This window comes from Eucyclogobius newberryi, unplaced genomic scaffold, assembly GCF_026437365.1.
Source record: "Eucyclogobius newberryi isolate DKJ021-1_F unplaced genomic scaffold, fEucNew1.0.hap1 SCAF_13, whole genome shotgun sequence".
Lineage (NCBI taxonomy): Eukaryota > Metazoa > Chordata > Actinopteri > Gobiiformes > Gobiidae > Eucyclogobius > Eucyclogobius newberryi.
Genome location: NW_027315757.1, coordinates 24,536,335 through 24,558,284, shown reverse-complemented (window position 1 = coordinate 24,558,284; position 21,950 = coordinate 24,536,335). Strand labels below are relative to the sequence as shown.

The 21,950-nt window shown below is 40.1% G+C and overlaps 2 protein-coding genes across 2 annotated transcripts; both read right to left on the bottom strand.

The window, feature by feature from the left end:
• Positions 1 to 673: 673 nt before the first annotated feature.
• On the bottom strand, positions 674 to 17,524 carry micall2a (mical-like 2a). The gene is made up of 17 exons (XM_072443840.1): positions 17,378 to 17,524; positions 16,640 to 16,688; positions 14,741 to 14,882; positions 14,342 to 14,505; positions 14,136 to 14,266; positions 12,841 to 13,338; positions 11,073 to 11,260; positions 8,914 to 8,971; positions 8,036 to 8,223; positions 6,985 to 7,086; positions 6,725 to 6,789; positions 5,601 to 5,718; positions 3,610 to 3,712; positions 3,353 to 3,426; positions 1,034 to 1,148; positions 916 to 962; positions 674 to 817 (listed from the first exon to the last, which is right to left on the bottom strand). Exons 1-17 carry the CDS (start codon positions 17,518 to 17,520, stop codon positions 735 to 737), a joined length of 2,268 nt encoding a protein of 755 aa, XP_072299941.1. The 5' UTR covers positions 17,521 to 17,524; the 3' UTR covers positions 674 to 734.
• Positions 17,525 to 19,336: 1,812 nt separating this feature from the next.
• On the bottom strand, positions 19,337 to 20,890 carry LOC140357659 (uncharacterized). The gene is made up of 3 exons (XM_072442166.1): positions 20,557 to 20,890; positions 20,120 to 20,277; positions 19,337 to 19,813 (listed from the first exon to the last, which is right to left on the bottom strand). Exons 1-3 carry the CDS (start codon positions 20,816 to 20,818, stop codon positions 19,463 to 19,465), a joined length of 771 nt encoding a protein of 256 aa, XP_072298267.1. The 5' UTR covers positions 20,819 to 20,890; the 3' UTR covers positions 19,337 to 19,462.
• Positions 20,891 to 21,950: the final 1,060 nt, after the last annotated feature.

The window sequence follows — 21,950 nt, the reverse complement described above, 5'->3', positions numbered from 1 at the left end:
TGCATGATTGTAGTTGTTTGTTGAAATCATTCTGAATTGTGAATGTTTATTAGGTCACATGTTGTATTATAATTTGAGAGAATAACAGCAGCGAAAAGGTGTTGCAATAAAAATAATGTAGAGCTGTGACGTGAATACAAAAATAAATCAAAAGCTTTAAATTAAGCATTGGTAAAGCTTTAAAATGAGGTTTCAGAGTAAACTATTTTTTAAGGCATTAAGTTATTTGTTTATAAGCCCTTATAAGGCATTTACTAGCATTTGTTTATGGTTTACCGTATAAAACCTTATAAATGTCTTTATCAAAAAGTCTTTATCAAAAAACAGACCATGTGCAAAATGTTTGTAAAAGCATTAATAAGCTGTTTATGTTTAATGACAAAATCCTTGTAAATGCCAAATATCTAGTGCTTATAACGCCTTAAAAATAGTGATGAACCTTATTTTAAAGCGTCACCTGAACAAGTGAAACATATGACAATAATTTAGAGATTGTTTGCTTTTCAAAAATATAATTCTTACATTATCAGTACTTGTACTGGATCCTCCACTCTGACCAGTTACACAAATATCTTTCTCTAAAATACATTCATACCGTTCCCAAACAAAATATATACTTTCACTGCATCGATACAAACAGTTATTCAATTCATTAGTGCTCAAAATGATCATTCAAAATGTGCTCACGTCTCAGTAAAATGTAAATATACTGCATACGTGAGTCAAGTAAATAATCACTCGACTCGCCTTTTACTTCTCCGCCTGAACATTTTGGAAAGGGAAGACTTCCTTTTAGTTTTGGCGTTCTTCACAATGCCTACACAATGGAAATAATAACATAATATATATCTTAAAAAATTGAAATTAAACGTGAAAATACTTATCTGAAACCAATTAATTTTGCACAATACTCACCCAGGCTTTTCATCATCTCATTCAGCTGCTGGTCCTCCTCGAATTCCCTGATTAAGAAAACAATGGTTCATATTCCGTCACTTTTTATTCAAATGCATTTCTATTATGAGGCTTTTACCTGAGTCGGTCTTCATCCAAACCGTCCACAATCGCGTTTCGTCCGTCCACGATTTCCACCAGTCTCTGCATGAGCTGCTGTTCGCGCTGCTGTTCCTCGCGAGACTTCAAATGGTCTGGGAAAATAAGAGCAAAATAGGGACTAAACCGGGGCCTAGACCAGGGCTAAATAAGGATTTAGAGAAGTCTTAGCGGAGGACTGGGCCGAGATGAATCAAGTCACCAGTTTGTAACCAGGCTAGGAGAAGAATGGATACGATTTAGAGCCAAACCGGTTTTTAGGAGTATTTTAGGACTAAACCAGTAAGGGACCATGACCAAAACGGGACTAAACGGAGTCTAAAGTAAGGTATGGCTCACTTTTCAAATGTAATCCCAAACCAGAACAGGATTAAAATATGAAAGAAGTAAACAAAATTCAAATCAAGGGCTTGCGTTTACATTTGGACTCACACCACATGAGAATTGGGTTTGAACAGGGACTAAACCAGGACTAGAACAGGACTAGAACAGGACTAAACCAGGACTAGAACAGGACTAAACCAGGACTAATCCAGGACTAGAACAGGAATAAAACAAGACAAGAACTGGAATAAAACAGGACTATAAGAGGACTAGAACAGGACTAAACCAGGATTAAACCAGGACTAGAACAGGACTAAACCAGGACTAATCCAGGACTAGAACAGGAATAAAACAAGACAAGAACTGGAATAAAACAGGACTATAAGAGGACTAGAACAGGACTAAACCAGGATTAAACCAGGACTAGAACAGGACTAAACCAGGACTAATCCAGGACTAGAACAGGAATAAAACAAGACAAGAACTGGAATAAAACAGGACTATAAGAGGACTAGAACAGGACTAAACCAGGATTAAACCAGGACTAGAACAGGACTAAACCAGGACTAGAACAGGAGTAAAACAGGAGTAAAACAGGACTAAAACAGGACTAGAACAGGAGTAAAACAGGAGTAAAACAGGACTAAAACAGGACTAATCCAGGACAAGAATCGGACTAAAACAGAACTAGAACAGGAATAAAACAAGACTAGAACAGGACTAAACCAGGACAAGAATCGGACTAAAGCAGAAATAAAACAGGACTAAAACAGGATTAAACCAGGACCAGAACAGGACTAGTACAGGAATAAAACAGGACTAGAACAGGAATAAAACAGGACTAGAACAGGACTAGAACAGGACTAAACCAGAACAAGAATCGGACTAAAACAGGACCAGAAGAGGACTAGAACAGGACTAGAACAGGACTAGAACAGGACTAGAACAGGACTAAAACAGGACTAAAACAGGACTAAAACAGGACTAAACTAGGACTAGAACAGGACTAGTACAGGAATAAAACAGGACTAGAACGGGACTAAACCAGGACAAGAATCGGACTAAACCAGGACTAGAACAGGACTAGAACAGGACTAAAACAGGACTAAAACAGGACTAAAACAGGACTAAAACAGGACTAAAACAGGACTAAAACAGGACTAAACTAGGACTAGAACAGGACTAGAACAGGACTAGTACAGGAATAAAACAGGACTAGAACAGGACTAGAACAGGACTAGAACAGGACTAGTACAGGAATAAAACAGGACTAGAACAGGACTAGAACAGGACTAGAACAGGACAAAACCAGGACTAGAACAGGACTAGAACAGGACTAGAACAGGACTAGAACAGGACTAAAACAGGACTAGAACAGGACTAGAACAGGACTAGAACAGGACTAGAACAGGACTAGAACAGGACAAAACCAGGACTAGAACAGGACTAGAACTGAACTAGAACTGGACTAGAACAGGACTAGAACTGAACTAGAACTGAACTAGAACAGGACTAGAACAGGACTAGAACAGGACTAGAACAGGACTAGAACAGGACTAAAACAGGACTAGAACAGGACTAGAACAGGACTAGAACAGGACTAGAACAGGACTAAAACAGGACTAGAACAGGACTAGAACAGGACTAAAACAGGACTAAAACTGGACTAGAACAGGACTAGAACAGGACTAGAACAGGACTAAAACTGGACTAGAACAGGACTAGAACAGGACTAGAACAGGACTAAAACAGGACTAAAACTGGACTAGAACAGGACTAGAACAGGACTAGAACAGGACTAGAACAGGACTAAAACAGGACTAAAACTGGACTAGAACAGGACTAGAACAGGACTAGAACAGGACCAGAACTGGACCAGAACTGGACCAAACCAAAAACATTTGAGGTTCTATATACGTATAATAACCCACATTTAAAAGTAAATATATTAAAAGTAGCTTTAGTGACATCGTACCTGGTTTCTCCAGTAACCGTCGCAGTTCTCCTTCCACACTCAGCTGCTGCTGCTCCAGCTCCAGAGTCCGCGCTCTGAGGCATTTATCAATCACACACAAAATGACTAGCAACAGCACGACGCACAGTGAGCCTCCACCATAAACAACAGTACCAAGGTTTACAACAACTTTCAAACCAAATCACAAAAAGGTACAGTAAAAAATGAAGGAAAACCGATTACACTGCACTATAAAGTACAGTGTAATTAATACTTACATGTAAACGAGCTCTGACTCCTTTCGGATGTACATCTGCTTCTCTCGAATGAGGGTGAACCAGTCGACCATCAGCGGGTCCATCAAGATGTCTCCGCTGCCCTCTAGAATGATCATAAAAATAATAAAAAAAACACATTTATATGACAGAAAATGCAACCAAGTCATAGGGACATTTTTGGGAGAATTATGTCTGCAAAAGTAGAACATTTATTTGTGAACTTTACTCAGACTGTGCAGGCCTTGAAATAGATATTAGCAACAGCAGCAAGACAAATATTGCAGCTGAAATGAAAATACACCATAGCGCTACAGAACCCGTCACTAACATCGACATAAAGTAAATTTTTATGACTATATTTGTTGTTGTATCAGTCATTTTAGGCATTGATGAATTAAAAATACACAGTGTGGCACATTTTGGTCCCAGGACAACACGGTCACTTCCTTTGACGGGTTCGCAGTGCGGATGGATTGCCGATGCCAATTAGCGACCGCCCAATCGCAACTCATCCATCACTGCACGTTTTAGGGCGACAGACACGCACACAACGGAGTCCACCTGCCGCTGATGCCACCAAAACAAAACCCCCAAAACACAGATCCTTCAACTCTGAACTCCAGCAGAGAAGCAGATGATTTCCTGTGTAGTGGGAATACATGTTATGTTATTATCTGCATGTTTTTGTACAGGCACAGGAGAGAGAGAGAGAGAGAGACATTCAAAACCAGCAGGGCCGCAAGAAAACTGTCATTATGGCAAATGTCACTGTTTAGACAATAGTTAAACGGTAAAATTAACCTGTTAACGAGTCGTTTATTAAAGAAAACACGTTAATAAGGTTAGGATTAGGGTTAGGAGAGAGGAGTAGAGTATTAGTTAAGCATTTACTAAGCCTAAATCATTTTTAATAAACTATTTGCTCACTGAATTAAGTATTTGTTCATGCTTTACTCAGGCAGGAATAAGTGTAGTTATTTTAAAGTGTTATTGTTTGGTTAAGTTTTGATTTTAAGCCTTCAATGAGCATTTAAGATCGCTCCGTTTTGTTGCTTAAAGGTGCAATGCGTAACTTTTCTGGAGGAAAGCTCGCCACCCGCTTGTCTCCACGGAGATATGACCCTGACGCTGCTGTTGCTTTTAAGTGTCAGGCTTTTTAATTACATTTGCTTTAGGGACTGATTTGACTGCATATTGTTGTATGTGTATTGCTCACAGTAAGTTTTGTGTTTTTTATTATTTTATTCTGTGTTTTTGTGAAGCACTTTGTGACTTCTGTGTGGGAAAGATGCTATACAAATAAAACAGACTTACTTACTTAATCAATGTTATTATGTTGCCTGCAATGTGCATCAGCATTTATCCCATTTGTTTGATAATGGGTATTTTAATTGATCAAAAAAGACGATAAAAAACACGTCTTCTTCCCTCTCCACGATCTGACGTCACCTGCTTCACTCTGAGGAGATTCATATGTTTAATGCTTTACTGCGGAACATTCTAGACAAGCTATTAACATTTCCATGAAGACAAGAACATGGCGGACCTTCCACAAAAGAAGTGACACTATGCACTTTTAACCATTATGAGCTGATTCATGTTTTTTTGGCTGTTTGTTTTAGGCTAAGCACAGTTTCGAGGACTTTTTCCCATTCAAAAGATAAAGCATTTTGTTCTAAATTGTCGTTCACTATAGCAACCGTCCTAATTCATCATCATATTGAAAGCCATGGATAGAAACACAGCCATGAGCACTTGCTTTTCTGCCAATCCACTTCAGTGCCTACGCTTTGCTACTTTCTGCTCACTCGGGTAAAAAACTCCTTCTACATACATTCCCCTCATGGCCCTCGTCAAATCTGCACAAAGGATTCGGCAAATTGAATAAAATATGTGAGTTCCAGTTTAGAGGATTGAAACAGAGGTGACAGAGATCGAGTCACGCGCTCCAATCTCTGCCCTAAAATGTGGTTTATTTTTATGCCTCTCACCTTCCTCACAGCGACGCAGCCTCTTCTCCAGCTCCACCCCGTCCCGCTCCAGCCGGGCCAGGTTTGTCTCAATATCCTCCAGCTCCCGCTCGATCTGAGGGACGGCGCGCGACTTCGCCTGGGGCAGAGCGGAGAAACCACGTGTGAGCGTGAAAAAGACACGGGAAAGACATGATAACTGAAAATGAATGGGATTAATCTGCCTTCGTCTAATAGATAAGACTCATTTTGTCAAGAAACGTGGGTTTATTGTGACTTGTACCACTCCCAGTTTAGTGCAGGGATGTCAAGATGAATGAGTTAATCGATAATCGTGATTATTCAAGTCACATTGTACACGTAAGAAGTAAAAACTAATAATAATGACTATTTAGTACACAAAAATAAGTCATTTCAGTTTAGTTTATGCTCCAAAAAGCACATTTACATGCTTTTTATGTGGCTTAACTTTACTTTTGCTTTCAGGCAGTTTGATTTAATAAAACTTCAGTGTCCATAATCACAAATCATGGTTATAACGAGATGTTTCTTCTCACAATAATTGTAACATTAAAATTTGACATCGTAACATTCCTCTTAGCGTGTTATTACGCTATATAATATATGTTATTATATTTGGCATAAAAATATAAGCGAAATAGGTTGTTCAAAGTAAGAAACTGCAAGCTACAACCTGAATAAATGTGCTGTGTGTGGAAATAGTTATGTTTCAATATTTATATCTTGCAATGGATTAATCTAGACTAATCCTGTTAAGCTTTTTATGAATTTATATTCTATTCCGTGCTTTAAAAAAATGAAAAAACACAGCCAGTAGCGTTGATTTTTGGACTAAAATACACAGTACACACAGAGAAATATCATATGCTGACAAATTCAAAGCACATAATTAAAACGTATTCAATCATATCCTATCAAACGTATATTTACATGGTTTTACAGTAGTTATTAGTGCAATGTGTTAGTTATTGTAAGTGCTTTTTTGGCAAACTTACATATATATTAATAGAGCTCAACTTCCTCTAGCGTCTCGACTTTAAGGTAAAGAAGACCGTCAATGTAATGGAAGCGTATTTGTCGAGCTGCTAATTAATCTCATAAGAGTCTTAATAGGGAGAACTTACAGGCGGTGACCTCATTTTGGTCTCGGAGGCGTCGGTAGATGACAAATACTTTCCCCTTTTAGCACCTAAGAGGTAGATAAAACGGGATTAGATAGACCTTTCACTCTGGCTTTCCCCAAAATCATTGTCAAATATGATTTCAACTGATTTATTTCAACAGTGGAAACGAGCGCTCGAGCTACATCAACAAAATGTCTGCGTGTGGCTTTGATGATGACATTTAAATTGTGAAGAAAAAAAAAGGGAATCTGGAGAACGACCTGAAGGATTTCCATGATTGGTTTGAGCTGCAGAGTTAATAGAATCCACAGCTGGGCGTCTGGGTGGGGATTTCACAGCCGGGTGGTTCCCCAGTTTTACACCTAAAATAGGAACAGCAATAAATTCAGGCAATGGCGTTAAACGTACATAAAAGTAAAGCTGAACCGTGTATTATTAGAATATGTTTTGTTGTCGCCACTGCCAAATTCACAAACGAGGAACTTGCTTCGATATAAAAAAACAAATAATGGTAAGAATATAGACGATGATCAGATAAAAGCATGCAAATATAAGCGTTAGAATATAATATATGGTACTAAAATACAAAATATTTACAGTATGGACAGAACAGCAGTGCAAATGATGGCAAATTAAGATTTTATTCATATCACGGATCACTCTAAATATGTGGAATATGTGAATTCAATTACGTGTTGTGCAAAATATAACCGTGACGTTATAACAAACTGATTGATTTGGCTCTAATTCTGATGTTGGATTTGCCAGAAAGTTGAAGTATCACATGCATTTAGGTGTTGCTATTTTGAAAAACACATTCAAAAATGGAAAAATTTGATCAACTATGGACTAAATGGGGGAATTTTAAGTTTGATGTGATTGTGCCATGATTGTTTTTTTATTTTATTATATTATTATTGTCTAGTTGATGTCTATTTGCATGTTTATTAAAAAAAGTCTCTCTCTGGTCCTTTTCTGTGTCTGATGATTAAAAGTTTTGTGTTTGATCTTTTAAAATATTCGGGAAAAAGAAAATGTCTAAAAAGAACAACACAGTTCCAAAACCTGGGGTCATAAATAACCAACAATTCCTATAAAATCAGGCCACCCATTATTACTACTACTACACATCATTAATGCATGATACATAATTACCACATTATTAACTTCTCTTTTTTTAAATTGAACAAACAGAACAAGATATAGAAAGCAAGAAAGAAAAAAGATAAAGAGTTTAGTCCAAAGAAAGTCCAAAGAAAGATGGACTTTTTCTGGACTAAATTTGCTTCCTCTTCAGATTGGAGGACTGACCCGGGTTTGCAGCTCCAGGCTCGTGTCTGAGAGGAGAAACAGGAGCAGGGATGAACAGAGGCGTGGTCTCAGGGGGCAGGACAGGTGCAGGGGCCGAGGGCGGGTCAGAGGAGCTCACTGGGACATCGAGAGGAGCTGCAGACGTGAAGCCAGCGAGTTCAGCCGGTCTCACCGTCATAGCAACAGAACTGAACAGAACAAAACATAAAATACATTTAAATATTATTATTATTATTATTATTAAGTGTAAAAGAGCACTCAAATGATGTTACTTTTGTTTATTAAACCTTCAAAGCACATTTATTTGGTGAAGTTCTGTGTACATAATATTTTGTCTGTTACTGTCAAGACCAAGAGCCAATCAAAACGCTTCATATGGATCTGTTATATTATGGAATTATTCAGCACATGTAAACTGCATTGGGCAGTGAAATGTGTGCATACAAACACCTCTGCTGGTACAGCGTTTACAAGTTTACATATAATAAAGCTTTTATTTATTATTAAAATATGACATACGTAGATCATTATTTTACATTCATTGTAAACCGAAACACTAGTCAAAAAAAAAGCTTTCGTTGACTACAAATATTTCAATTTTATACTTGTTATTGCTGAAAAATAATGCCTACATGACATTTCTGAACCCCCACACATACGAATTTGCAATCCACTTAAAAGTATAGGGCTGTGGGTGGGGACAGGTGGCAGGTGAAAACAGGAATTTTGTGTGTGGTCGAGCCTCAAATGCAGGACAATGCAGGATTACTCATGTATCAATCGAAATGGTTAAAAAGTAGATTCAACATAACATTTGCACGTATTTAAGTAGTTCAAGTTGTATCAGACATGGTAAAGAGAACAAACATCGTACTTACGTCAGTTCTCGATCACATGACACCGGTTCGGTCGGCACTTTCCCCTCAGCGGTAGGACCTACAAGTAAATCAAAGTTGACCGTTAAAATAAGTGTCACCCGGTGTTTCTGTGCCTTTGAGCAGCAGCGGCTCCAGCGCAATGATAAACGGCACTGTCCCCTGGCTCTTTATGTCACAATTACCTGCTGTTTGCTCAGTGGAGACTGTTCATTATCCAGTCTGTCACAACAACGCGCTAAAGCGGCTCATTCTCACCTGCACAGCTGCCGGGCCAACCGCCTCAACGCAAACAAGTCACACGTTCGTAATAGTGTCAAAATACTGCCCAGAGTAATTAGAGTCTGATTCCTGCCAATTGTATTTACGTTTAAGTGATACAACTCGTTCAACGGAGAGTTAAAGACACTTGTAAATAGTCTGTAATTAGACGCGGGACGTAAAGGAAGACATTTTTTATCAGTGTATGTTGAATTTGATTGGTTGTGGTTATTCCAGAAGGTAAACAATCCAAGAGCAATATCTGTTTATAATAACACTTTTATAAATGATTACAATGTTTTAACGTGTTGCATCGTTGTTGGGTTTTTATTTCTTTGGTCGCACATCACACATATAATATAATGCAATCATTCTTTACAGTGTTCCAGATTTTACTATACATTTATCACAGGTGTAGTTGCATTTTAGTTGTAAGATATTCCTTTATTGTCCCACATGGGGAAATTTCATTGGTGCAACGCAGGTAGATACAGAGGTAGATACAGAAGAACAGATCACTTATAGGAAGTCTGAAAAACACTTTCAGTAGAAGATCTCCTATAAATAAATAAAAACTCCCATAGACAAATAAATAAATAAATACCATTGCATGTGATCCCGACAGTAATTGCACATGAATATGTGTCATGACAGCACATAGATTGCACATGAATTTCACAGTAATTGCACATGAATTGCACATGAATTCCAACAGCAATTGCACATACGACAGAATTGCACATCAGTATTAGGTTAGGTCAGTATTGCGACGGGATAACGTGACGATCTCCGGGTAAGACGACTGTTCTCCGCAGTTTCATGAGTTCCTCCTTTGTGTAAACGCGGTACGGCGCCGGCCAGGGGGCGGGGCCGGAGCCGGGGGGCGGGGCCGGAGCCGGGGGGCGGGGCCGGAGCCGGGTGACTCAGAGCCAAGACACATCGCAACGACACGACAAACACTCAATCCAGCCGAATAAAGACAAAACAAGTTAATTTAAAGCGATTCCAGTGCGTGTCCCGATCGTTCGTGAAGTTCCTCTTTCATATAAACGTGTATATAAACGTGTACCGACGACACGCCGTACTTTAGCGCGGCCGGAGGGCGCGGGGGGGGGGCTGGTGGGCTCGCTCGGAGCTAGCTCACGTCACAACAACACAACGACCGCAACGAAAAACGCTCAAATCCAGCCGAAAAAAGTCAAAAACAGTTGAATTAAAAAACTATTCCAGCGCGTGTCCCTATCGTACAGTAAAATAGAAAAAATATACTAATTATATTTACAAAATATAGGAGATAAAGCACAATAAGTGTGAGAAAGAAGAGAGAGCGTTTACACCGGGCTGCCAGCTGTACCAGCGCCTTATGACACATGCCTTGTGTTACTAGGATTACAAATATAGTATGTTTTATATGGAAAACCAAACTAAATTTACTGCTAGAATATTGACATGACATCGAATTCTTAAATTATATTATAAAATGCCCTTTCTTTGGTTTGTTTCTTTAATTTTATGAAAGTTTCTCTAATCATCCGTTAACAACCCAAGCTACAATTATGCAGGCCTGACCAGCAATCCCAAATTGTCTCCAATAATTGAAGGAATTCTATTTAAAAAGTTGCTTTCCCAATTATACTATTTGCCAAGTGTCAGAAAAATTACAGATTCATTTTGCACCTGTCCAGGGAGAATGACAGTCCGGCTCCTAAAGTTTATTAGGGACTGCGGGACTGAAATGGAAATGTCAGAAACGTCACGCTAGATTCGCCGACTGTGTAAATGGGCCACGGACGACAAAAGCGCTTTGTCGTCTGCGAATGAGAGAGAAAACAAAGAAAACGGGACGGCGGTTTTTGGCTCCGTTTCAAATGAGGAATCAAACAGAAGTGAGCCGCTCTCACGTTTGGCGTCGCTGCGTTCACTGTTTGGCCTGGTGTCGTTTTGGTGAGCGCTCTGGGGGTTCGGTGGCTGAAGGTCGTTTGCGGGACGGGTGCAGGGCGGGGCGGTCCCGGGTCTCGCTGGGTCCTGGCGGCAGAGGAAGTCCCGTCTCGAACTGAGGTCTTCACCGGGGCGTGGCTCATCTCCAAATCTGAGAAAGAGAGGATTTCTGTGAGTTGTCAGATTGATTTAAAGATAGCGTATTTTCTGGACTATAAGTGGCAACTTTTTTTTGGCCGGGTGCAACTTATACTCCAGAGCGACTTATATGTGATATTATTAGTTATTTTCCCACATACAACCGCAAGAGGGCGCTCTAGGCTCTAAACGATGCAGAAGAAGAAATCTGTACTTTCTCTACTAATATGTTACGTTAACATACCAGACACTTACGACAGTTCGTTGTCTGTGCGTCATGTAGCTGAAGGTGTTAGCGTTAGCATACATAAACCTATTCACCATGTTCTCTAATCTGTTATTATTTTAAATTGCATTTAAAGATGAAATGTCTGTTCTTGGTTTTGGATTTTTTTTCAAATAAAATTCCCCCCAAAATGCGATTTATAATCCGATTTATATGTTTTTTTTCTTCTATATTATGCATTTTTTTGGCTGGTGCAACCTATACTCCGGGGGGGCTTATAGTTCAGAAAATAGGGACTTAATATTACTGTGAAGCTATGAATATTATAGGAAATATTAAATGTAAAGGGGCTGACGCTTTATAAGATGGCACTTCTAACAACGTAACAACACTTTTTTGGAAATCCTATTATAAAATATGTGTTTATGATTATTATTAGTTATTATACATACATAAATCTAAAATACATTCATAAAAATCTAAGACCATGTGGTTCATGTCAAATCCTAGCGTTACAAAGATAATTTTGCGAACTTTTCAGACTTTAAGATGCTACTTTTCCCCCGCAGTTTGAACCCTGCGGTCGTTATAACGGTGCATCTAATTTAAAAAGATTTCAGGTTTGCTGAGACTTTAATCAGACAATATTGAAATCTTCACATTTGTTTGATTCCCATAGTCTAACACGTGACGGTTCCTCAAGTTCGTGACCAGCAAATCAAACTTTCTGAATGAAAGTTTTTTGCTTGCTACTTAATACAAATGTTCAAACTAATATGAAAAGTATCCCTGGTTCATTCACTTTCATATTAGTCTCGTAAGTAAGTCAATATAAGGATACACTAATTGAGCTGTTTTACCAGATTTTAGGGTCAAAATGAGACCGCTGTGTGGTGTCTTTAGCCTCCATGAACCAGCACTTAGTTTTTGCATTACTGTGATGGCAAAACTCTAATCTGGCCTCTGAAAATTATGAAAAAAAAACATTGTTTGGACTGCAGCTGTTTAAAATGAACTAGGTGTATAGGGCTATAATCTAGTCTACTCCAGATACATGAAGGATTGTAGGTGCTAAAACGTCACAAAGTTGCTTTTCTAAAATAAAAAAAATATGTAAATGACAATTTGCTACTTGTTCAAATCAAATGCCATTAAATGTATCAGTTCTGCATGTCAATGCATGTCAATGGACCTTTTTCTGTCGTTCAGCTGTTTTAGAGCAATATTGCAGTTTACAATGAAGAAAACATAATTGTATCTTATGATATAGTTCAATACAAACTACCTGAAAAACAACACTTTAACACATGACTTTGAGACTGAAATTATAAGTACAATTTGTGGCAAAGTAAAATAAAGCCTCTTACCTTCTCTCCGCTGATCTTATAGTAAATTGTCTATTGTTGTTATGGTTACAGTTTTGCTCTGCCAGTCTTCTCACCACCGCTGGTCTAGCTTTGTTCCTATCTTCATCAAACTTGATCTTTTCTCTTTCTGGAAACCTGGACGGTCCAGCGGGTTCACTATGGCTTGGTGAAGTTTGCGGACTTTGGAAAAACCTCTGCTTCGCCGCTTGGGTCTTCTGCGCTGAGCTGGTCCAGGGCGGCGGTGGCGGTGGCGAGGCCGCGCTGGAAGCCTGAGCGGGACGGAGGGATTTCGGGGCCAAGTTGACCGAAGAGCACAGCGCAGGCGAGGGGCGTGGAGGGGTGGGTGGTTTTTGGCGGACAGCCGGGACGCCGGGGCCAGTTTTGACCCCCAATTTTGACGAAGGCTGAGTGTTCTGATGGGACGTGCAGATAAAAGAGTCGGGGTCCTTTCCAGATCGGTAGCCGCCTGTGTGGAGCACGCTGGAGCATTCACTGCACCTAAAGGACAGGTATTCACGTTAGTAAGTTGTAGAAATGGACTGATATAGGTTTTGTTTATGTCCAAAGCAGATATCAATGTATTAGAATCCAGGGCACAAGGTCTGACTCATAAGGTCTGCCAATATTTTTAGGGATTTTTATCATTTCTCCAACAATATATGATTTCAATTGACAACTAACTGAATTATTGTCTATACTTTCCATTGCGCTGCATAACAAAATCATATTTAGGAGAAAACAATCTATAGAAATTAGTTTTCACCATCCACAGCCCTGTTTGTGCTATGCCATCGTCACATTTACGTGTTAAAATAAAGCGTTCAGTCTTTCTTTTAGGCAATTGATCAGCCAAAATATCGGCCTATGCTGGCGATTTAAGTTCGACAGCAAATGTGCTATAATAGTAAGAAGAAATGTTGCATTATGTGCGTGTGCAAAGACTCAATACAGACAGCTTTCCCAAAATTAAAATAACTACTATTTGATTGTTCTCTTGTCACTGTATCATTTCTTCTTGTTTATTAAAAATACGTTCAAAGGTAAGACTCAATATATGACAGGTTTCCCTAAATTGAAAGTAAGTTGATTATTCTCTTATAATGAAAAAAATGATTGTTGCACGAGTTACTGTTGTCTAATAATAGATAAGTAAATATACATGTGTATTTGTCGATTAAATGTATTTTTTACATTAAAGCTATTGTTGTTTTTTTTCTTGGGTGGGTTAAAAAATAATACTGGAATTCATGAAAGAGCCTTTACTAAATATGAACATGAATGTGATACTTCCATACTTGAAACAGCTTCTGTGGTAAAGTTTGCCCTCCACAAAGTGCCTCTGGACCAGATGAACGTGGTTTTTGCAGGCGACACATTTACTGTTCAGAGTCCCCGTTTTGTTGGTATTTTCTGTCAGAACCGCCTTCTGTCGGAGAAAAACAAAGGCATTGTTAAAATAGAGTATGTCATGAATAATTCACAGCCTTCATCCTCATTTCACCTGAGCACCGTCACTGGGCGTCTTGAATGAACTTTGACCTTGATGTTTGGGAGGTGTCTGATTCTCAATGGCTTTTTTTGACACAAGGTTTTTGGCAACTACAGGCAGATTCTTTTTGAACGGCTCTTCCTTGGAACCTTCTGCTGGCCTTTTCACACCTCCACCTGCAAAGATCAAATGTGGTAGACACGGTAGAATTCTTCATAGTTTGCGTATTCTAAAGTATTCTTCTTCATAATCTTTTTTTATTGTGGGTTTTCAATGTTTGGATCAAGTAAACAAACAAAGATATTTCACATCCAGGTCACAGGAATGAAAAACAGATCTGAAGTATATTTGAATATTTGAATATACTGAATATACTGAATATATTTAACAGAAGAATAAAAAAAAACTCACAGGGAGGTCGCCCTTTGAAGTAGTTGTAATACTGGGAGACATAGGTCAGGATGCTGAGCCTGTCTGGGACCTTCAAAGCCACCATGTCCTCTGCGTCCAACAGTGCCGGGATGCCCAACTTCTCCTCTGCTATTTGGAAAGCCTTTGGAAACAAGACAGAATGAACTTCAATCAGTCACGATCGCACCCGCTGACCACGAGCCTGGTTTAAAGATGTACTTGGACTTGTACAATGTGCCTTCCAGTACAATGCAAGTAAAGTGTGGCAAATGACAACACATTTCACTGGGTAATAAAGTCATTTAGAGTCATTGGTGTTACTCAAAACTGCAGCCAAAGTAATTACGAGTAGTACCCTATTTTGCGCACGAAAAGGCGCACCGGATTATTAAGCGCACCATCAGCTATCTGTGTACCATGTGTACTGGTCCATACATAAAGCGCACCGGACTATTAAGCGCACGGACGGCTTTTGAGGACGTTAAAGACTTTTACGTGCGCGGAAAATACGGTAACCTGTATTGTAACATTTAACAAACACTGTATTGTCAGACACTTCCTGTTTATGACAACATTAACTGTGTGTCCAGCTTATGTAGACAAAGAAAACAGCTTTTAACTTGTTCAAATAAACAAAATAAAAACATCCGATTAGTAAATGAACCTGTGTAATTTTTAGATACAAATTTGACCAGAAATGTATCATTTTTAGGGTCAGTATTTACTATTACTTTAGAGTAAGTACTTTAAGGCGTTCGTACATAATGGTCAAAGGGGACATTGAATTGCACACGTTAAAGCAGCCGGACAATACGAGCGCTTTAAATAGAGTCCCTGTCTTTGTGAGTGAGTCTGGAGAGGTCTGAAAGGCCAGTGTCGTGAATGGCACACTTCCTGTCGGCCGGTGAGGGCGAGACAGAGGGAGACACGGAGCGAGACAGACAGGATACCAGGGCATTGTTCTGAATCAGCCTGAACATTACATTTACAACACCAAACCAATAAATTCCATCCCCGAAAGCAAAAAAAAAACACAAATCTGTTGAGAAAATCAAGTTTCGCTTCAGCCCAGTTTCTAATTCGGGTTAGGGCGAGGTATGCAAGGCGTCCATTTGACACTATTCATCAAATATGAAGGAAGAGTGTAAGTTACCGGAGTCTCACGTTTCTTACCGGGAGCATCTTCATCATTTGACTGAACCTGAACTTGAATCAAGATCCCCACCCGCTGACCGCGAGCCCGGTTTAAAGTTCGTTTTGTACTTGGGAGTAGTTCACAATGGAGTACAATGCCAGTATAGAGTGGCAAATGACAACACGCCTCATTCAAAATAAATGGCCCCCGTGAGCGCGCAGTGAGGAAGCCGCTGACACACTTTGAGTCGTCTTTTATAACAAGGAAGTTGTCCGTGAGCTGGGAAAAGTGGGAAACTAGTGTAGATGTCCAGACTGGGAAGTGTGGGTCATGCAAGGGTTAACAAAATACATGAAGTCAAGGCAGGAAACTATAACTTTCATGGTATAATATAAATAATGCACTTTCAAAATGTTTTAGACTCGCTTTAGTCCCATGTGGCAGTGTAAGCACAACAAATAATTCATTTTTCTTTATTTAATTGCTTCTTGGCCGATAAAATGGTATAAAATCTCTTCAAATACTTTAGGATAAACAGTGATTTGCGCATGTTCACTGCTATTCTTAAAATGTTCCGAAATAAGACAGAATGAATACATTTAAACTGATTTGTTAATGACTTCTGCGGGTATAAGACAAGCTCATATTCAGAACAGAAATATTAAACCTACTGTACAAATGTCATGCCAAGTATTTTGGGCGTACGATAATGATGCAGATTTTGTGTTGCTAAAACAAAAGATTTAACAAGTTTGACTTCTCACCAGTCTGTTGTTCTCAAACACGTCCTCCTTTTTCAGTGCCTCATAATCTCTGGAGGGGAAAAAAATTAATACAACAATGAATTATCATTAACCATAAACACAAGTAACTGACATTTGATCTGTTATTATAGCCACAATGCATCTATTCTTAAATTATGTCACAAAATATACTTATTCAGAGGCAAGTTCACCCAGTATAGTGACCGCTTACAGCTATTGGACTATTATTTAAGAACATTATACTCTTACTCATCTGTAGTTGTCCTCGTTAGAACGTTAGAAGTATGACGTAATGATGATAGTGATTTATTATTATGATTCATGTATTAAGACTAATTTTGTCTCATTAATTAGCTTGTGAAAGACTGTTGAATACAAGATTGTTACTAAATTTGACAGATGATAATACCATAATAGATAAAGTTTAATTGTACACGTTTCTTGTGTCATTCTGTGTTTTTATTACTGCTTTGTGCACATTTGGAGTCAGGAAAACAATTATTCTATTATCAAAATAGCTGACGAGTAATCAATTAGTTGCGACTGATCGATTAACTTGTTTCAACAGTTAAACGTTCAAAAGTTTGGTCACGATTGGTCCAACTCCAGTACAGGCCAATCAACCAATTAGCCAATCACAACATGACGTCACCATAACGGTCAAGCAGCAATTTTCTTTTCTTTTTTAGTGTGTGTGTGTGTGTGTCTGTGTGTGTGTATGAGGGTGCTTCTACTCACATCAGATCGGGCCTCAGCGTGTGTATGAGCGCGCAGAACGCCATCCCGTCTCTAAAGGACGTGGTCATGTTCGTGATGGCCACATCGCGGTATCCATCACACTGAGCTTTGCACCACTGCTCCAGGGCCTTGATGGCGGCCATGGTCCCGTCCTGGAAGAGGAGCGACAACAAGCAACGCAAACTTGAGTATGAGACGACTGTCAGCAGCAGCAGCAGCAGCAGGAGGAGGAGGAGGAGGAGGAGGAGGAGGAGGAGGAGGAGGAGGAGGAGGAGGTCCGGCGCGCGCTCAGGCTCCCGGGGCTGACGCTGACCCTGAGCTGCGCCGCTGCAGCTGCGTCCTGTCCTGTCCTGTCCTGTTTCCGCCGGTCACCTGCACGAGCGGCTGGTGTGAGTTTCTCCGCTCCTATTTACACTAATTAACTCGCGCGCTGAAGAAGATACGGCTCAGTGACTAGTGGAGGGCGCTGAAGATCACTTTTTGAGTTAGGAAATTCTTTCAAATGGAGTTCACAAAAAGCTCCCTGAGGACACACCTCTTCACAATCCTAATGCTCTTTGTTGTTTCATTTGTGTTTTTGTCTGTCCTGGATTATGAAGCGTCTTTGATTGTAATAATGAAGTGTGATTATTTGTAGCCTAAATAATGGGAGGAAGGGGATACCAACTGTTGGTATCCCTTCTTCTTTTTTTGGTGGCTTGGAGGCCCGAGGCCCCTGCTCCACTCTTTAATTCTTCTTCTTCTTAGGTGTTTTATGGCGGCTGGTATCCCAGGGTTACTTTACCGCCAGACTTTAGTCTTTAGACTTCATCTGACTTGGAGGCCTGAGGCCTCCTCTTTAATTCTTTAGACTTCATTCTTTTGAAGTTAATCATTCTGAGGTCATCAAGCAATCGGCATCCTATGACGTCACACGCATTCCATCCCGCCCGACAAACGACAAACCCACGACATGACAGAGCAGACCGGGTCTACAGGGGGTCTTTGTACACCTCCTATTGGTCAGTCTCTGCCATGCCCCGAGTGAATGACAGGTGTATTTAACCAATCACATTGTAGAGTGAATACTCAGAAGAAGTAGATGACTAGAATTGCTTGAATTGTGATCAAATCGAAATTGTGATTTATAGAAAAATGTATATTGCTCATCCTTAAAAAGTAGTGTAGGCTGTGGTGCATCAGCTCAGACATCGGGAACAATCATGTTAGTGTTTGTAGTCACAATGTAGATCTCATTAATGCCTATATAAAATGGGACATTGTCACAAGGTCAAGACATGATACATTTTTTTTAATGAGCACATATGTTTAAAAACATAAAGTCTGCCTAAAGTTATTGTCAAACAAAGCTGATCAGTAACACTGCATTTCTTGAGGTCAACTGACGGCCAGTAGGGGGCAGCCTCGCACTGACCAAGTCCCTGATATTTCAGTAGATCCATGTCCTACACTTAATAGTTTCCTGCTTGAACATTGTGTACAATGTCGCTGTGTAGCCTAAATTACAAATATAATTTGTCTAAAAAGGGAATTTGATCATAGTTTTTTGTTCAAGTGAAATGTATTTGATTACAGTGTACGTAAATAGAATCAAATCATTGTATTTCTTTGGTGTAAATCATTTTTGTCTTGTTGTTTATGAATTCCTCTTGAACCAATGCTGTCTAAGACATAATTGATTGTTTGTAATCTGACCGTTTCTGATTTCATTTTGCTGTTATTTCCAGTGTTTCCTGAGAGGATGTACGTCGGCCGGCAGACGTCCGGATCACAGCAGGTCAGGACGAGCCTGTCACCGCTCCACTCACTTTCAATGAATGGGTCTGGATTTCTTTCACTTCAGAGCGCTGTATGTTAAAGACACACAGTGGAGAGGAACAGGAAAACACTGGCTTCAGACATGAAAACATTTTACTCATTACATTTATAAAATACAATGCAGTTACAAACGTAAATGTCATAATGCTCTTTTCAATGTGTAACTTAAAATAGACATATGTTTATATTGCAACAAATTCCAAAACAGAGGTAAACTGGCACCCAGCCTTTCATTGTGTGATTTGTGCAAACAGGATTCAGAGTCATTCACTCACTGCCCTCAGTGTCCTGTGGTGTGTCCAGTATGTCTCGTGTCCTGCTCACAGAGCTGTGGAGCTCTGCCTCGTGCTCTCGAGCTTTGGCCCTCAGCCGGGCGATGCTGCAGCAGCGGCGCTCCTCTGAGCTCGGCCCCTCCGGCTGTTGCCCCGGGACAGTGTGGAGGCTCGGCGCTGCATCAGAGGCCTTGCTCCATGCACAGTTTCTGTCCTGTTCTCGCTCACACACATCTGCCTGTCCTGCAGCTGCATCAGAGTCTCTGTCTGTGACCACAAAAGGACCCGACAGCCCCTTCAGTTTCATCTGACGCCTCATTTTAGCACGACGGTTCTGAAACCAAACCTGCAGAATTCAAATAGAATAATTAGACATTGATTTATCTCATTTTACAACACAGTGTAGAGTGCTTAGCTTTTTTTTTTTGTAATTTAATGAAAAGTATTTAATCCGATCTCTCAGACTGTAATATAGCTAAATGTATTTATTTCTACTACAGTTTTACCACTGCAAATGAATATGCATTTCAGTAGGACATTTAATCCCCTCTAAACCCATAATGAAGCTTGGCTACATAATTTGATTTGCTAATTAACTAATTAATTGGAATTAGAGTGGTATGAAACGGGCATTTCCCGTGAAGTCAATTACCTGTACTCTAACCTCGATGAGGTCCAGTCGCAGGGCCAGGGCCTCCCTCATGAAGATGTCTGGGTAGTGCGTGGTCTCGAAGGCCTTCTCCAGCTCCTCCAGCTGCCAGCTGCTGTAGTTGGCCCGGGCACGCCGCTGCTTCACTGGCCGCTGTTCATCTGGAAAGTGCCGCACAAGCACCAATTACACCAGCGCCAACGGGTGACAAGCAACTAATGTCTCTGGATTGGATCATTAGCACAGCCATCATTAGACACACTTTAACACTGCCTGATAATTGATTGTTAGTTACGAGCTGTTAGCCAATCTTTTGTAAACATTTACTCTGCAGTCAGATGGTGACGCTCACGTCTAAGTATCTGCACTTACTGCCAGATTGGCTTTTGCAGTGTGTCTCTATCACACACTAATGCTGCATTTGGCCCTGTCACACTCACCTATGCTCTCGGAGAGTTGGCCCAACCCCACAGTCTGTGTGGCCAGCAGCAGGGCCTCCTTACAGGGCTCTGGCTGAAGATAGCTCCTCAAAGATTCATAGCTGATAAAAGGTCCAGGGATTAGTATTGGTGGTTGTGCGCCCAGCCTGGTCGGAAACGCTGGAAAGAAGTGAGCCGTCGGTGAATGAAGGACTGCAGGCAGGAGGGTGGACACCAGCTGCCCCGGCCCAAACATGTCAAAGTGCAGTCCACTGAGGAGCATCGGAGCACGGGCCAGGCCTGGCTATAGAGCCCAGAGTGTGCGGCACAAAGACATGTCTAAGTCCTGCAACGACGTAGGATTTCTGTCATGGCCGTCAGTGTCCCTGTGACCTAATGGTGCAGGAGTGAAGAGAGTGAAGGTGCACACAGAGGTGGTCTTACCTGAAGCCTCAGAGTCTCCTCCCTCTGCAGAGTCATGTGACCATTCAGGTTTACACTGGCCTAAGTGTAATGTAGTATGGATGTAAATATGTAAAGTGTTTGGTGTGCACAAGGTGTTTGGGCCAGTCAAATTATAACTAAAAAAGTGTTTAGTTTCTACTGCATAGTGATTATTAAGACTTATCATGACCAATATGTAACAGAAAAAGATGTTTGAGTAGAAGAGCTCAGTAAAATCAACCTGGAACATCAGGTAAACATCAGGATAAATATAATGCTCTCCTTATTGAGTGAGAACTTTCATTCTAGCGTAATTTACCTCTCCACCGTTGTCTGTAGTGTTTTGTTTGGCACACTAACAGGGGTGTGAAACGGATCCTGTTTACAGACTTTAAGCTCTTCACTCAACAAATTGCCTCGCTCAAAGTACACACACAAATCCCCTTTAACACCACTGTGAAAGGAGTTAATGGACGTGCAATCCTAATTGATTACGCACAGGTACAAAAACAATACAAAAGTGCTTTTTGCAAATGATGAACGCGCATAAACATCAGTCATTCCATGTTTGACGATCAACACAAAAGTTTATCGGACGTGAATGGAAAATGCTTATGTTTGTTTTCTATATTGATTTAATTTTCCCATTACTTTCTACCCACAATACTTTAATAAATAGTTTTATCATTTGGTGGATCAATGCCTGTGTAGCATTGATTTAAACATATATTAGACGGCATTAGGATAATAAAGGATGAATGCATTTGCTGCCGTTTCCGTATAACAGTTTTCCACCAAGTATTTCAGTATTTCAAGTAGGCATCCGGTACTACCTAAGATAATACTATTTTTTCCGAGTACCACAGATCTAAACCCAAACTATATCAGGCCTAGATTAGGACCAAAGAAAAATTAGACTAAACCAGCTCTGAAATGAGTTAATAAAAAGTAAATTATAAATAATGTTGAAC

Coding starts and splice junctions, on each gene's coding strand:
- micall2a (XM_072443840.1), bottom strand. CDS start 17,520: ATGGCCGCCATCAAGGCCCTGGAGCAGTGGTGCAAAGCTCAGTGTGAT. Junction 8,972..11,072: donor TGAACGCAGCGACGCCAAAC/GTGAGAGCGGCT, acceptor ATTTACTTGTAG/GTCCTACCGCTGAGGGGAAA. Junction 7,087..8,035: donor GCCTGGAGCTGCAAACCCGG/GTCAGTCCTCCA, acceptor TTCCTATTTTAG/GTGTAAAACTGGGGAACCAC.
- LOC140357659 (XM_072442166.1), bottom strand. CDS start 20,818: ATGCTCCTCAGTGGACTGCACTTTGACATGTTTGGGCCGGGGCAGCTG. Junction 20,278..20,556: donor CCAACTCTCCGAGAGCATAG/GTGAGTGTGACA, acceptor GGCACTTTCCAG/ATGAACAGCGGCCAGTGAAG. Junction 19,814..20,119: donor TCATCGAGGTTAGAGTACAG/GTAATTGACTTC, acceptor TGAATTCTGCAG/GTTTGGTTTCAGAACCGTCG.